The 15,836-nt window shown below is 41.9% G+C and overlaps 1 protein-coding gene across 1 annotated transcript in view; it reads left to right on the forward strand.

Moving 5' to 3' along the window:
* Positions 1-15,836, forward strand: part of LOC125452339 (dynein axonemal heavy chain 8-like) — a 1,009,221-nt gene that overhangs the window by 598,890 nt on the left and 394,495 nt on the right. The window contains exons 50-51 of the mRNA XM_059645685.1: positions 10,994-11,234; positions 15,289-15,488. Coding sequence (XP_059501668.1) covers positions 10,994-11,234; positions 15,289-15,488 — 441 coding nt within the window. The remainder of the gene's footprint in view (positions 1-10,993; positions 11,235-15,288; positions 15,489-15,836) is intronic.

Here is a 15,836-nt window from a genome sequence, read left to right on the forward strand (position 1 = left end):
TGGTGGAATAGACATTGAATGTTGGTATGCAGGTGTGGCAGGTGGTTAGGAAAGCTAATGGCGTTCTGGCCTTCATAGTGAGAGGATTTGAGTATAGGAGTAGGGAAGCCTTGCTGCAGCTATACACGGCCTAGGTGAGGCCATACGCTGAGTGTTATGTGTAGTTTTGGTCTCCTGGTCTGAGGAAAGACATACTTACTATTGAGGGAATCCAGCGAAGTTTCACCAGACTGATTCCCGGGATGGCAGGACTAACATATGGAGAAAGATTGGGTTGATTAGGCTTGTACTTGCTGGAATTTAGAAAAATGAGGGGGGATCTTATAGAAACATATAAAATCCTGATCGGACTGGACAGGCTAGATGTGAGAAGAATATTCTTAACATTGGGGAAGTCCAGAACTAATGATCATAGTCTAAGAGTAAGGCATAAGCCTTTTATGCTGAGATGAGGAAAAATTTCTTTACTCAGAGAATTCTCTTCCCAAAAAGCCATTGGGGCCAGTTCATTTGATATATTCAAAAGGGAGCTAGATTTGGCCCTTGTGTTTAAAGGGATCAAGGGGTGTGGGGAGAAAGCGGGAATGGAATACAGAAGTTACATGATTGACCATGAGCATACTGAATGGTGGTGCAGGCTCGAACGACTGAATGGCCTGCTCCTGCATCTACTTTATGTTTCTATGTTCTTTTGGAGATGCTGAATTTTCTTAGTCTCCTGAGGCATTGTTGTGCTTTCCTGACCGCCACATCAATGTGGCTAGTCCAGGACAGATTGTTGGCCATCCCTTCATAGGAAGAGGACACTGTACCAGAACTTAAGCCTTTCATTGGGTTGGTGAATTAATACAGAAAATTCATACATAACCTGGCACCCTGACATTGGCTATTGAAAAAGGGTCAGCCTTGGAAATGATCTTGTAGCCAAGATGTCGTCTTTCGACATGTGAACAAGCAGCTATTGTCATCTAAGGTGTTGGTATGCTATGATCCCAAGCCAAATGTCATGCTGACATTCAATGCCTCCCTGTACAGTGTAGGGGTAGTTCTGGCTCAGAACGTCCAATAGCCTATGCTTCCCAGACTGTGTATGCTCAGTGCTTACAATTACAAATTGAAAGTGCCCAGGAGGTCAAGTGGTAAATGTGGATGCATTGAGCCATCTCTGTCTGGTGGATGTACCACTGCTGGTGCTGCCACTAGAAGAGGCCGTTCTGATTTTAAACTTTCTGGATGCCCTTCCAGTTGCCGTTGACAATATCAGACTGTGGACACAAAAATATCCTGTCCTGGTGAAACTAAAATAGCTGTAGTGATGGGAGAAACAAACGGGCGATCACAACCAGAACTGAAACCTTCCTGGACCCTTAGAGATCAGATCACATTCGACAATGACATATTATTATGGGGAGTAAGAGTGATTGTCCTGAGCAAAGGTTGCTGCCAGATACTGGCTGAACTCCACCAGGATCATCCAGGGGTTTCCAAAATGAGGATGTTGGTGAGAAGTTATCTTTAGGGGCCAGAATTGGAAGCTGACATAGCTGCATTGGTGGGGCAGTGCCCAGAGCACCAACAAGGACAAAAATTGCTACCAGAAACTTCTTCACATTAATGGGAATGGATGGGTAAACCTCGGGCTCAGTTAAATGTTGATTATGCAGGTCCTTTCATGGTCTCTATGCTTTTAGACATTATGGCTGCCATTCGAAGTGGTTAGATTTCATAGAGTTCATTTGTCAAACAAAGAGCATGATAGAAAGCTTGCGAGCATCTTTTGCAAGACACGGACTACTGGGCGTGTGTCGGTCACAGACAACAGGCCAACAAATTACCTGCAAGGAATTTGAGTATTTCCTAAAGTCAAATGGCATACAGCATGTAGGAGCTATACCATCCATCATCCAATGGTCAGGTGGAAACAGCCGTCTAAACTTTGAAGGCAGCCTTAAAGAAACAGCTCATAGCTCACTCGATACCAAACTGTCTCAATTCCTGTTTAGTTATAGGACCATCCCTCAAGCAATTACAGGGACAGTTCTGGCAGATTTTCTGAAGGGGAGAAGAATCTGCAACAGCTTAAATCTAATGTTCCAGGACCCGGGGGTGTAGGTGAAACAGCATCAGGAAAAGCATTGCCCAGCTACAAGACTCCTCTAGGCAAGAGAGGCAGTTTATTTCAGGGGATGAAGTTTGGTGTTGAAACCACAAAAATGGCCCTGCATGGATAAGAGGCAGGGTTGATTCAAGGTCAGGTCCAATGTCGTACACAGTTTGGATAGGAGATGCAATCTTGGAGAAGCTCATGAACCACGTGAAAGCTGCAACCTTGTAAAGGATAATAAAATGTGAGGCTGGATGAACACAGCAGGCCAAGCAGCATCTCAGGAGCACAAAAGCTGACGTTTCGGGCCTAGACCCTCTGATGAAGGGTCTAGGCCCGAAACGTCAGCTTTTGTGCTCCTGAGATGCTGCTTGGCCTGCTGTGTTCATCCAGCCTCACATTTTATTATCTTGGAATCTCCAGCATCTGCAGTTCCCATTATCTCTGATACTATTTTAACCTTGTAAAGGAGGCAGGAGAAAACCATAGCCGGCCCCTCAGATCATTCGGAAAAACTGTCAGAACCTGTGGGCTCTTCCCCCTCTGCCAAGCATTGAAGAATTCGCAGAGGACAAGATGGACATGGCAGATGTCGCAGGCTTGATGCCACTACCCTGGGCATAAGAATGGGTTATGTTCTGGTACAAACTGCCAGTATCTGAGGCAGAGTCAGAGGAATTGGTGTGAAAATTCCCCAGGAGTAGCTCTCAAAAAAAGAACAGGCCTACAATTCCACGACTTAGAGGGGGAGGAATGTAGCGATTAGAACCAGGTCAGGCAAGTGGATCACATAGAAATGAGTTTCTTGATTAGGGTATTAACCTGGTCTAATCAGGGAGCCCTGGCTGACAAAGAAAACAGGAGTCTCAGGCTTCTGCTCATTCTAGGAGCCAGCTCTGAGCTAGCTAGGTTAGTGTCATGTACTGCCCACGTGTAAATAAAAGGTGACTGGTGATGGGATACCAGCATTTATGGAGTTATTTCTGAGACCAGCAGATTGGCAGGGATCAGTGCTGTGTCCACTATTGTTTGTAACTGAAATAAACAATTTGGATGAGAATTTAAAATACATGTTTTGACGATGTTGTCACTTTAAAAAGGCTATTTTGTCCTGGTTTTTGTTTTGAAGAGAGGTCGTAAAGGCAGACATGTGAAAGTGGCTAAGGGGCATGGCCTAAGTCACAATTGTAATAATGGAAGGGAATAGCCAGTTCGCACATGTCAAAATTTCCATTTTTTTTTGCTGTGGCAGTCAGAAACTGTTGGGGCCCCAGGACAGTTGGAGCTTCAGTAAAATAATTCCTGGCTGCTACATTCTCTGAAATCTCTTTTGACGAAGAAAATTGCCTGTGAGAATCTGTATCTGAATTTACCTTTTTGCCAAGTGATGTATTTATGGAAAGTTACTATATTGGATCAGTTAATTAGTAATACATAGTGCATATATTATTCAGTTAAGTTTTCCAGTCGTTGTTATTCTAATGCTTCTTTGTTCATATTTTAACTAAAGTGTTTAAATAAATTGTGTTTTGCTGAACATTGAGTGATTTGATCAGTTGCATCACATCTGGAACACACAAAGAAAAAAATTAGGGCCTAGGTTACCTTCCTAAAATATTTTGAGGGGTCTGGTCTGGTCCATAACAATGGTTAGTACTTTTGCTGATGATGCCAGAATTGATGGTATTCTAAGGTTGTCTAAGATTATGGAGGGATTTTGATCAATTGGGCCAATGGGCTGAGGAGTAGCAGGTGGAGTTCAATTTAGATATATGTGAGATGCTGCATTTTGGAAAAGCAAATCAGGGCGGGACTTATACACTCGATGGTAAAGTCATGGGGAGTGTTGCTTATCAAAGAGAACTTGGAGTGCCGGTTCATAGTTCCTTGAAAGTGGAGTTACAGGTAGATGGGATAATGAAGAAGGTGTTTAGTATACTTACCTTAATTGGTCAGTGTAACGAGTATAGGAGTTGGGAGGTAATGTTGTGGCTATATACGACATTGGTTAGGTCGCTATTGGAATACTGTGTGCAGTTCTATCTCCCTGCTGTAGGGAGGATGTTGCAAAACTTGAAAAAGTTCAGAAAGGATTTACAAGGATGTTGTCAGGGTTGGAGGGCATGAGCTATAGGGAGAGGCTGAATAGGCTAGGGCTATTTTCCCTGGAGTGTCGGAGGCTGTTGGGTGACCTTATAGAGATTTATAAAATCACAAAGGACACGAACAGGGTAACTAGCCAAGGTCTTTTCCCTGCGGCCGGATAATCCAAAACTAGAGAGCATAGGTGTAAGGTGAGTAGGGAATGGTTAAAATGTGATCTAAGGGGCAACATTTTCATGCAGAAGTTGGTGCATGTATGGACTGAGCTGCCAGAAGAAGTGGCAGAGGCTGGTACAATTACAACATTTAAAAGGCATCTGGATGGGTAGATGAACAGGAAAGGTTTGGAGGAATTTAGGTCAAATGCTGACAAATGAGACTAGATATATTTGGAATGTCTGGTCGGCATGGATGAGTTGGACTGAAGAGTCTGTTTCCGTGTTGTACATCTTTATGACTCTTAGACCCAAGGGAGGCAGGGTGGCAAAGTTTAGCAAGATAACCCTCAATGCTCAGACCATTCAGTATCAGAGTTGGGACATCATGTTGTGGTTCTGCAGGACGTAGTTGAAGGCACTTTTTGAGTATTGTGTCCAGCTCTGGTCGCCTTGCTATAGGAAAGATATAAATTTGGAGAAGGCGTGGAAAAGATTTACAGGGACGATACTGGGATTGGATTGTTTTTTCTGTTATTCATTTGTGGGATGTGGGCGTTGCTGACTGGCCAGCATTTGGAACAACATGGAACAACATGGAACAACACAGCGCAGAACAGGCCCTTTGGCCCTCCATGTTGCGCTGACCTGATGAACTAATCTAAGCCCATTCCCCTACACTGTCCCATCAGCATCCATATGCTTATCCAAGGGCTGTTTAAATGCCCTTCATGTGGCTGAGTTAACTACATTGGCAGGCAGAGCATTCCAACCCCGTACCACTCTCTGAGGAAAGAACTTGCCTCTGACATCTGTCTTAAATCCATCACCCCTCAATGTGTAGCTGTGCCCCCTTGTACCAGCTGAAGTCATCATCCTCGGAAAAAGACTCTCACTGTCCACCCTATCTAATCCACTGATCATCTTGTATGTCTCTACTAAATCCCCTCTCAGCCTCCTTCTCTCCAATGAGAACACACCCAAGTTCCTCAGCCTTTCTTCATAAGACCTTCGCTCCAGACCAGGCAACATCCTGGTAAATCTCCTCTGCACCTGTTGCAACGATTCCACATCCTTCCTGTAATGGAGCGACCATGCAATATTCAAAGCGAGGCTGCACTAGCGTTTTGTAGAGTTGCAGAATGACATCATGTCTCCGCAACTCAATCCCTCTACCAATGCAACCTAAAACACCATCAGACTTCTGAACAGCACTATCAACCTGGGGGGCAGTTTTCAGGAACCTATGTACATGGACACCAAGATCCCTCTGTTCATCTCCACTACCAAGAATCTTTCTGTTGACCCGGTGTCCTGCCTTCCTATTATTCCTCCCAAAGTGAATCACCTCACATTTATCCGTATTAATCTCCATTTGCCACCTTTCGGCCCAATTTTGCAGTTTATCCAAGTCTCCCTTCAACCTGCAACATTCATCCACAATGTCCACCACTCCATTGTCTTTAGTGTCATCTGCAAACTTACTAACCCATCCACCAATGCCTGCGTCCAAGCCATTTATAAAAATGACAACAGCAGTGGTCTCAAAACAGATCCTTGAGACACACCACTAGTAATCAGACTCCAGGCTGAATATTTTCCATCAACCACCACTCATTGCCTTCTTACTGAAAGCTAGTTTCTAATCCAAATGGCTAAATCTCCCTCAATCCCGTGCCTCTGTATTTTCTCCAATAGCCTACCATGGGGAAACTTATCAAAGGCTTTACTGAAGTCCTCTTGCCCATCCCTAGTTGTCCTTGAGAAGGTGGTGGTGAGCCGCCTTCTTGAACTGCTGCAGTCCTCCTGCTGTGGGTTGACCCACAATGCCATCAGGGAGGGAATTCCAGGGTATTGACCCAGTGACTGTGAAGAAACGGCGATCTATTTCCAAGTCCAGATGGTGAGTGGCTTGGAGGGGAACTTGGAGGTGGTGCTGTTTCCATATGTCTGATGCCCTTTTCCTTCTAGATGGAGGTGGTCGTGGGTTTGGAAGGCACTGTCTGAAGATCTTTGGTGAATTTCTGTAGTGCATCTAGTAGATAGTTGGTGGAGGAGGGAATGAGTGCTCGTTGATGTAGTGTCAATCAAGCGGCTGGTTTGTCCTGGATGGTGTCAAGCTTCTTGAGTGTTTTTGGGGCTGCACTCATTCAGGTAAGTGGGGAGTATTCCATCACACTCATGACTTGCGCCTTGCAGATGGCGGACAGGCTTTGAGGAGTCAGGAAGTCAGTTACTTGCTGCAGTATTCCCGGCTTCTGGCCTAGTCTTGTAGCCACAGTATTAATGTGGTGAGTCCAGTTGAGTTTCTAGTCAATGATAACACCCAGAATATTGATTGTGGGGGATTCAGTGATGGTAACACCATTGAACGTCAAGTGACGGTAATTAAATTGTCTCTTATTGGTGATGGTCACAGCCTGGTATTTGTGTGGCATGAATGTCATTTGCCACTTGTCAGCCCAAGCCTGGATATTGTCCAGATTTTGTTGTGTTTGAACACTGACTCCTCAGATACTGAAGCAGTCCAGAATGGTGCTGAACATTGTGCAATCAATCATCGACGAACCTCCCCACTTCTGACCTTATGATGGAGGGAATGCTACTGATGAAGCAGCTTTAGATGTTTGGGCCTGATGAATTCCTGCAGAGATATCCTGGAGCTGAGGTGTCTGAACTCCAACAATCACGACCATATTCCCTTGTGACAGGTATGACTTCCACCACTGAAGTTTGTCCCTGATACCAATTGATTCCAGTTTTGCTGGGGCTCCTTGATGCCACACTAGGCCAAATGCAGTCTTGATGTGAAGGGCTGTCACTCACACCTCACCTCTGAAATTCAGCTCTCTTGTCCATGTTTGAACCAACGCTGTAATGAGGTCGGGAGCTGAGTGGCCCTGACGGAACCCAAACTGGGTATCACTGAGCAGGTGCTGCTTGATAGTACTGTTGATGACACCTTCCATCACTTTACTGATGATCAAGAGGAGACTGATAGGGCGGTAATTGGCCAGGTTGGATTTGTCCTGCTTTTTGTGGCAATTTTCCACATTGTCGGGTAGATACCAGTTTTGTAACTGTACTGGAACAGCTTGGCTAGAGGAGCAGCAAGTTCAGGAGCACAAGTCTTCAGTATTATTGGCAGAATGTTGTCAGGGCCTGTGGCCTTTTGCAGTATCCAGTGTCTCCAACTGTTATTTGACATCAAGAGTGGACTGAATCGAATTGGCTGAAAACTGAAGATTGCTGCGAATGCTTCAGCCTTATCTTTTGTACTGATGTACTGGGCTCTTCCATCATTGAGGATGGGAACATTTGTGGAGCCTCTTCCTCCAGTTGTTTAGTTGTCCACCACCAATCATGACTGGATATGGCAAGTCTGCAGAGCTTAGATTTGGTTGTGGGATCGCTTAGCTTTGTCTATCACCTGCTACTTTTTCTGTTTGGCATGCAAGTAATCCTGTTTGGTGGCTTCACCAGGTTGATGCCTCATCTTCAGGTATGCTTAGTGCTACTCCTGGCATGCTGTCCTGCACTCTGCATGGAAGCTGGGTTGATCCCCTGGTTTAATGGTAATGGTTGAGTGGAGGATATACCAGATCATGAGGTTACAGTTTGTGATGGAGTACAAATCTGCTGCTGATGGCCCACAACACTTTATGGATGCCCAGATCTGTGCAAAGTCCATCCCATTTAGCACGGTGATAATGCCACACAACAAGATGGAAGTTATTCTCAATGTGAAGACAGGATTTCGTCTCCACAAGGACTGTGTGATGGTCATTCTTGCCGATACTGTCATGGACAGATGCAACTGCAGCTAGAAGATTAGTAAGGATGGGGTCAGGTTTTTCCCTCTTGTTGGTTCCCTCACCACGTGCTGCAGACCCAGTCCAGCAGCCACATTGTTTAGGATCCGATCAGCTTGATCAGTAGTACTGCTGTCGAGCCACTCTTGGTGGTGGACATTGAAATTCCCTACCCAGCATACATTATGTGTCCTTGCCCTCCTCAGTGCTTCCTCAGTGAGGAGTACTGCTTCATCAGTTGTGGGTGGATGGTATGTGGTAATCAGGTTTCCTTTCCCATGTTTAACTTGAAGCCAAGAGACTTCATGGGGTACGGAGTCAAGTTGAGGACTTCTAGATCAACACCCTCCTGACTGTATACTACTGTGCCACCCCCTCTGCTGGTGGAACAGGATATATCCAGGGGTGGTGATGGTGGTGTCTGGGACATTGTCTGTAAGGTACGATTTCGTGAGCATGACTATGTCAAGCTGTTGCTTAACTAATCTGTGAGACAGCTCTCCCAATTTTGGCACTAACTATCAGATGTTAGTGAGGAGGACTGTGCAGAGTCAACAGGGCTGTTTCTACCATTGAAGTATGGGGAGAGGTTGGATAGGCTGGGACTTTTTTCACTGGAGCGTAGGAGGTTGAGGACGTTATAGAGGCTCATAAAATCATAAGCATAGATATGGTGAATAGCAAAAGTCTTTTCCCTTGTGTGTGGGAGTTCAACGCTAGTGGGCATTTTTTTTTAAAGTGAGAGGAGAAAGAGTTAAAAGGGTCCTGAGGGGCAACTTTTTCATGCAGAGGCTGTGGAATGGACTGTGTAAGATGAAGTGGTGGATGCAGGTACAGTTACAACATTTAAAAGACATTTGGACAAGTACATGAATATGAAAGGTTTAGAGGGTTATGGGCCAAACAAAGGTAAATGGGACTAGTTTAGTTTGGGAAACGTGGTTGGTATGAATGAGTTGGACTGAAGGGTCTATTTCTGTGCTGTATGACTCTATGACTCTATTTACTCTGCTTATATACATTTCACTTTAATAGTAACATAATCACATTAAAAGCACAAGGACTTCCATAATAGTCATATTCTACACAACCCACAACAGGATGACTGCAGTGGTTCAAGAAGGCAGCTCGCCATCACCTTCTTAAGGGCAACAATGGATGGGCAAGAAACACTGGCCAACCAGCCACACCCATAACCTACAAAGGAATAGAAAAAAAAATTGACTCAATCCCACCTCAAAAGATAAACCTCATATTCCAGGATTAGCCTAGTGAAACTTTGCTCCCTCTATTTCAGTTTTGTGTTCATTTGGTAAGGAGACCAAACTGCATAAAATACTTTGTGATTCCTGTACAGCTGCTTTGTTCTGAACTCATACTATTTTGCAGTATAGACTAACATGCTGTTGGCTTTCTCAAATGCTTGCTGCATGTGCATGCTTGCTTTCAAGACAGATGTACAAGAGCACTTCTACCCGTTTTACATTAATTTTTCCAATTTATCATATTTAAATAATATTCCCGTTTGAAGTGGGCGACTTTACATTTATCCCCATTATAACGCATCTGCCATGAATTTGTTCACACACTCAACTTGTCTAAATTGTCCTCTTTTCCAGTCTCAACCCCACGTAGTTTTGTATTACCAGCAAACGAGGAAACCCATTACATTTGATGCCACCTTCCAAATCATAATGTGAACAACTGAAGCCCAAGCACTCATCCCTGTGGTACCCTACTTGTCACCATCTTCCATTCTGAAAATAACCCATTTACTCCAACTTTATCTTTCATCTTGCAAACCAATTCTTAATCCTTGCCAGTGCATTACCATGATTTGGTTTGATTTTGTGCAATAGTCTGTCCCCTCATACCTTTTAATAAAGTTACCCAGCTGTTTTGCTGCCACCTCCCCATTCATTATTTTATAGTTTCTGTTACTGATACTTCGGGCCCTTGATTTGGATGGGACTACACTTTCTGTTGCAATGAAGAATTCTATTATTTTATGATCACTGTTTTTGAATATGTCATGACAAGATTATTAACGAACCATTTCTCATTGCACAAAGCTAAATCTAAAATGGCTCGCCTCTGAGTTGGCTCAGCAACATACTGGTCTGAAATTCCTTCTTTTATAAACTCCAAGAATTCATCTACAGTATGAATAGTACTGTATACAGCTAATGTAGTTGGCCAGCCCATGATTACAGATTCCTTGTTGTATGCATCTCTAATTTCCTGTCTACTACTTTTCCTCCATGACTGCAATTGTTTGGAGAGACAACACCGACTCATGTTTTTCACTCCATGTTGCTTCTTGGCTCTGCCCACATATTGGCTTCACATCTATCTTTCCTGCACTGATATTCTTTCTCACTATTACACTGACGTCGTCTTTCACTATTAATACCCACCCACTTACTTTTCCATTTGCCTGCTCTTCATAAATAACAAATACTCTCGGATGTTCAGTTCTCAGCCTTGATCATCCCCCTCCAGTATGTCTTCATAATTGCAAACAAAACATGCTCGTGTACAACTAACTGCTCCATTCTTTGTACCATGGGTTTCAGCCTGGTGAACCTTCTGTGGATTATCTCCAGGGCCAGAATATCTTTCATTAGATGATTGGCCAAAACTGTTCACCAAAAAATCAAGATTCAGCCAATGGCTGTAGTCAATCCTCACACATTTGTTCTTGAATCCTATTGTAAATGTTCAGTGTTTGATATTGATGATATTAATGATATGTTGGTTTACTTTTGTAAATTAAACTGGTATTCAATGAACCGTTCTTTCATCTGAACTATTTCTAGGTGTCGCAGGTTGCCCAAAGGCTTGAAGGAATGGCAAGCGTTCTTGGATCTGAAGAAGAAAATTGATGACTTCAGTGAATCATGTCCCCTGTTGGAAATGATGTCTAATAAGTCAATGCAGCCAAGACATTGGGACCGGATATCTGCAGTAACAGGGCATAAATTTAATGTGACATCAGAAACATTCTCTCTAAAAAATGTTATGGATGCTCCACTGCTTCAATTTAAGGATGATATTGAGGTATATTGAGCCATTAGTCAATTTTACTCAACCAGCACAGGAAGAGAAATTGGCTCTGCCGATTGTATTAAATGGCCAAGAGCAAATCAGAAACCGATTTTGCATTCCACCCAGATTTCCAAAACATTGACTTTTGTCAAGCTTTAATTTCACCACTCCACCTTTTTCCCTTCCCGATTGCAATACTTCAGCCTCATTCATTCTATGCTACACAACTTGAAATTATTATTATTTCAGCCGTTATACAATTGTGCAGATGACCTGTTTCAAACATACCTTCACCTGCTTCTCTGTACACACAAACATGTGAACAGGGAACAAGAGTAGGCCACTTGGATCTTTGAGCCTGCTCTGCCATTCAGTAAGATCATGGATAACCTGTTTTCAACCTTAATTCTACATTACTGCATGTCTCCTGATAATCTTTCATCCCCTTGGTAATCAAAAGTCTTTCTATCTCTGCTCTAAAAAGTTTAAATTTTCAGTTTCCACTGCTTTTTGAAGGGGATTCCAAAGACTCAAATTCTCAAGAGTCAAAAAAGAAAAAAAAATCACTCTTAAAAGAGGAGTTTGAGATCCTTTCACACCCTTTTTAAATTCATCTGGTCAAGTCCTGTCAGGATCTTATCTGTTATAATTAAATCACCTCTCTGACTCTTCTAAACTTCAAAGCACACAGACCTAGACTGTTTAGTGGTAGGAAAAGGAGTTGAACACCCCTGATAATTAAAACCAAAACACAAGCCCCCAATCTGTTACAGTGGGGGTAGAAGTCCTCTTCTAATAATTAAACCCAAAACACTTGCCTCACCTCGCCTCATCTGTTAAACTTTAACAGAGAGGGGGAGGTTAAATGAAAGAAAATCCCTGATTTTCACTTTATAAAGTAACAAAGAACAATTTATTTAACCCTAACGGTGAACAAATGAACCGAACTAAATTCTACTGGTATACTGTTTCAATAAATACAAGCCTCACTTATATAAACACAAGTAATAAGAAAATAAATTAAAATATACTGTCTCAAAGTCTACACGTCTTTCTTCTGCTGTTCTCGAGTCATGAATGCCTTTCTGCCACTAATTCAGCTGCCAGGGGGATTTTCTCTGTGAAGTCTTCTGATGGGTCTCTTAGCTAGAAGTGTTATGCTAACTTTTGTGGATAGATGGTGCTTTCTTAGAGATTTCATGAGAGCTAGATGCTTATTTCTCAGATGGTGGTTCGCTCTCGCAAGGATTTTCAAAAACCATCTCCTATATAGTTTGGATGACATATTCATTTTCTCACAATCGCATTGGTCTGAGGTTGTCAAAACTATCATATTTAAATTCAAGATAACAAGGTGTAGAGCTGGATGAACACAGCAGGCCAAGCAGCATCTTAGGACCAGGAAAGCTGACTTTTTGGGCCGAGACCCAAGGATTATCTTGGATTCTCCAGCATCTGCAGTTCCTATCATCTCTCATATTTAAATTCATTTGGCTTTCAATCGCTAAGTGCTTGGTTTAAATTAATTGGCTGATTCCAGCTCGTTGCCAAAAAAAGGCCTAAGATTTCCAATCATGCAGCCAACTGATAGATGTTTCAATTTCAGAATTACTTGTACGCCTTCAGCTGCTTAGACACATTTTCTGTCCAAATCTCTAAGCTTAGAAGAGCACTTTACTTCTTATCAGAGCCACACACTCTTCTCCCGTATTATTTAATTTTAACAAGCAAATTCTAGCTCTCTGCCTTCCGATTCATGATTACTGTACACAATTTTATAACACTAGCATTTACCCATGAGCCAATCCATTCATTTCAAGTACTAACCTTTTAGTCTAACAAAACTTATTTGAACTGGTTCCAACATATTAACACCCTTCTGTAAGTATGGTGACTATAGTACACAGTATTCCAGATGTAGTCTCACCAATACACTGCATTGCTGGAGCATAACCTCTCTAATCTTGCATTCACTTCCCCTAACAATAAAATATAGTGTTCAATTAGAATGTTTTATTCTATTTTTAAATTCAAAATACTCTGCAAAGCCAGTTATTTTGGCAATAAAGGCTGCGAATCTCCTTGTCACTCTGAAACACCTGTCCGTTTTCTCCTGACACTAGTGTACCTACTCAACTGAAAGTTCAGGTTATACTATCTAGTGACCTCAAGTGGTCAGACAAATCTTAGCTTGAGATTCTGGCAACAACTCATTCGTTCTTCTTTTAAAATGCCATCTTCACCATTGTATATACAGCAAGTATAGATCTTTGGTTAAAAAAAAGTGTCAAACACTGCCCTTGTCAACGGGATCACTTAACCAACTTGTCAATGTTTCTTTTTCACAGATTGATGTAGAGCTCAAGTGGTTCTATTCTGTCTTTGTTCATTGTTTTTTCTTCATCAATCCTGTGGTGATCCAACTGATGGGCATACTGGAAAAGTCAGATCTCGAGTGAAACCTGATTTGATAGATCATAAGTTTTATGCATTTTGGTCATTGTGGTTTTCAGTCATCGAACATGAGGCTGCCAATATTTTGTTATCAGTTGAACACAAGTTTATTACACCAAAACACAGAATTACAAATATGGAAAATTTAGAAAGATCCCAACATAAACAGAGAGAAAAAAATCCCCACAGCATTCTTTACTGTCACTTAATGTCAATAAAGTTAAAAACCATTTTGCAACTCTGATGGTTTGAAAACTTCTTTTAAGCTTTAATAACTAGATATTTCTTTCCAACTCTGATAGCCTAGAGATTTCTAATTTTGTCAGCCTACTGTAAACTAAGAAAAAACACTCTTCAGCTGGGGAGACTTCTCTTCTGAACTCAAACTACTAGTGCCCCGATCATGTTTCTGCATCATAAACATCAATTTTGTAAACATTCAGCAGTTAATGTCCCAGTGAGCTGATTGAGTCATTTCATCAAAGTCCCATGACTTGAAAATATTATCTTCCAGTTCAGTGCTCAAAATGACTTTCAAACCTTTAATAAAAAAGAGTCACATTCACAGAACTAAAAATCAAAATCTGTATTGCTTCCACTTTCAAATCCAAACTTCCAAATAAAAGCAATATACTACAAACCTACATTACGATTCCTTGTCTGAGTACGATATACTGATCAGCTCACTGCTCATGTTCACATTGAGGCTGAATAGAGTGCAATATCTGGGAAATTTTCAGTACAAAATCAGACGTTATTCTGTTCCGAGATAATGGGAACTGCAGATGCTGGAGAATCCAAGATAATAAAGTGTGAAGGTGGATGAACACAGCAGGCCAAGCAGCATCTCAGGAGCACAAAAGCTGACATTTCGGGCCTAAACCCTTCTGATGTCAGCTTTTGTGCTCCAAAGATGCTGCTTGGCCTGCTGTGTTCATCCAGCTTCACACTTTGTTATCTCAGACATTGTTCTGCTTCACTGGGATCTGAGACCCTCTTGAAACTTTCCAGTAATTGCAGAAAGTTTTCCGTATTCCTTTTTTCTCACTGTCACCATATATCATCCTTGGTCTCATTCTGCTACTAAAAAAAATTGTAGAAACTGCTACAGTAAGGAAAACTTAAGTTTTGTTAAAGAAACATATTAACATCTTACGATTTTATTTTGTCACAGGCTGAAAGAGGGAAGAAGATCATGTGACACAGCATAACTTCCTGTGATTATGTAAAATATGTCTTATCAGCATATCACAGTAAAACATATCAATTTATACTACATTTCAACATGGTTTATAATCACCTAACTTACCAATCTCTCCATAATCTGCCCACATTCAGGACACTTAATGTCTCAACTCTTCCAAATTCTAAGATATCTCTGCTTCTCAACAGTCTTTTCCCGTGCATCCTCTGGATATACTTACAGTCCTTCTCGTGAAAGGAAAACTGTCACCCTCAATTCCAAAATATTCCTACACCCTCCCACCCAAACACCCTGAACATATTGTCATTGACTCTTCAACTGGTCAAGTTTCATTTTAGGTTTTATTTTACTTTTTAATTTTTCTTGCCAGTTTTATCATGAAATATACAATAAATCTTGCTTTTTTAGGATATCTGCATATCCTCTGTGAAAGAGAAGGACATTGAAGCAAAATTAAATCAGGTGATGCAGACCTGGACCAGTCAGACCCTCAGTTTTTCTTCATTTAAGAATCGAGGAGACCTCTTGCTAAAAGGACTGGAGACGGCAGAAATTATAATGTTGATGGAGGACAGTTTAATGATACTGAGCTCTTTACTCAGCAACAGGTACTAGCAACAAATTACAGCAAAAAAAAACAAATTTGCAAGCTAATAAAAGTAATGTTAAAAGGGTTGACTAAATTTTTGGGACTTTCTGCTTTAAGGAAGAGGGGAAGCGAGAGAGAAATGGTTTAGGCAAGGATTTTCAGAGATTAGGGTCTGGACTACAGGGTGTCCAACTGCTAATTTTGCCACTTGACACATCTAACTGAAGGCACTTGCTTTAGACTCCTGTGCTTGTTCCAATATTGATTCTGAATATTGATGTGGAGCTGAGTTCAAATCCTGCCAAGGCAGATGGTGGTATCAGAGTTCCAAAAAAACTGAATTAAGAGTCTAATGAATCCATTGCTG

This window comes from Stegostoma tigrinum, chromosome 4 (genome assembly GCF_030684315.1).
Source record: "Stegostoma tigrinum isolate sSteTig4 chromosome 4, sSteTig4.hap1, whole genome shotgun sequence".
NCBI classification, from domain to species: domain Eukaryota; kingdom Metazoa; phylum Chordata; class Chondrichthyes; order Orectolobiformes; family Stegostomatidae; genus Stegostoma; species Stegostoma tigrinum.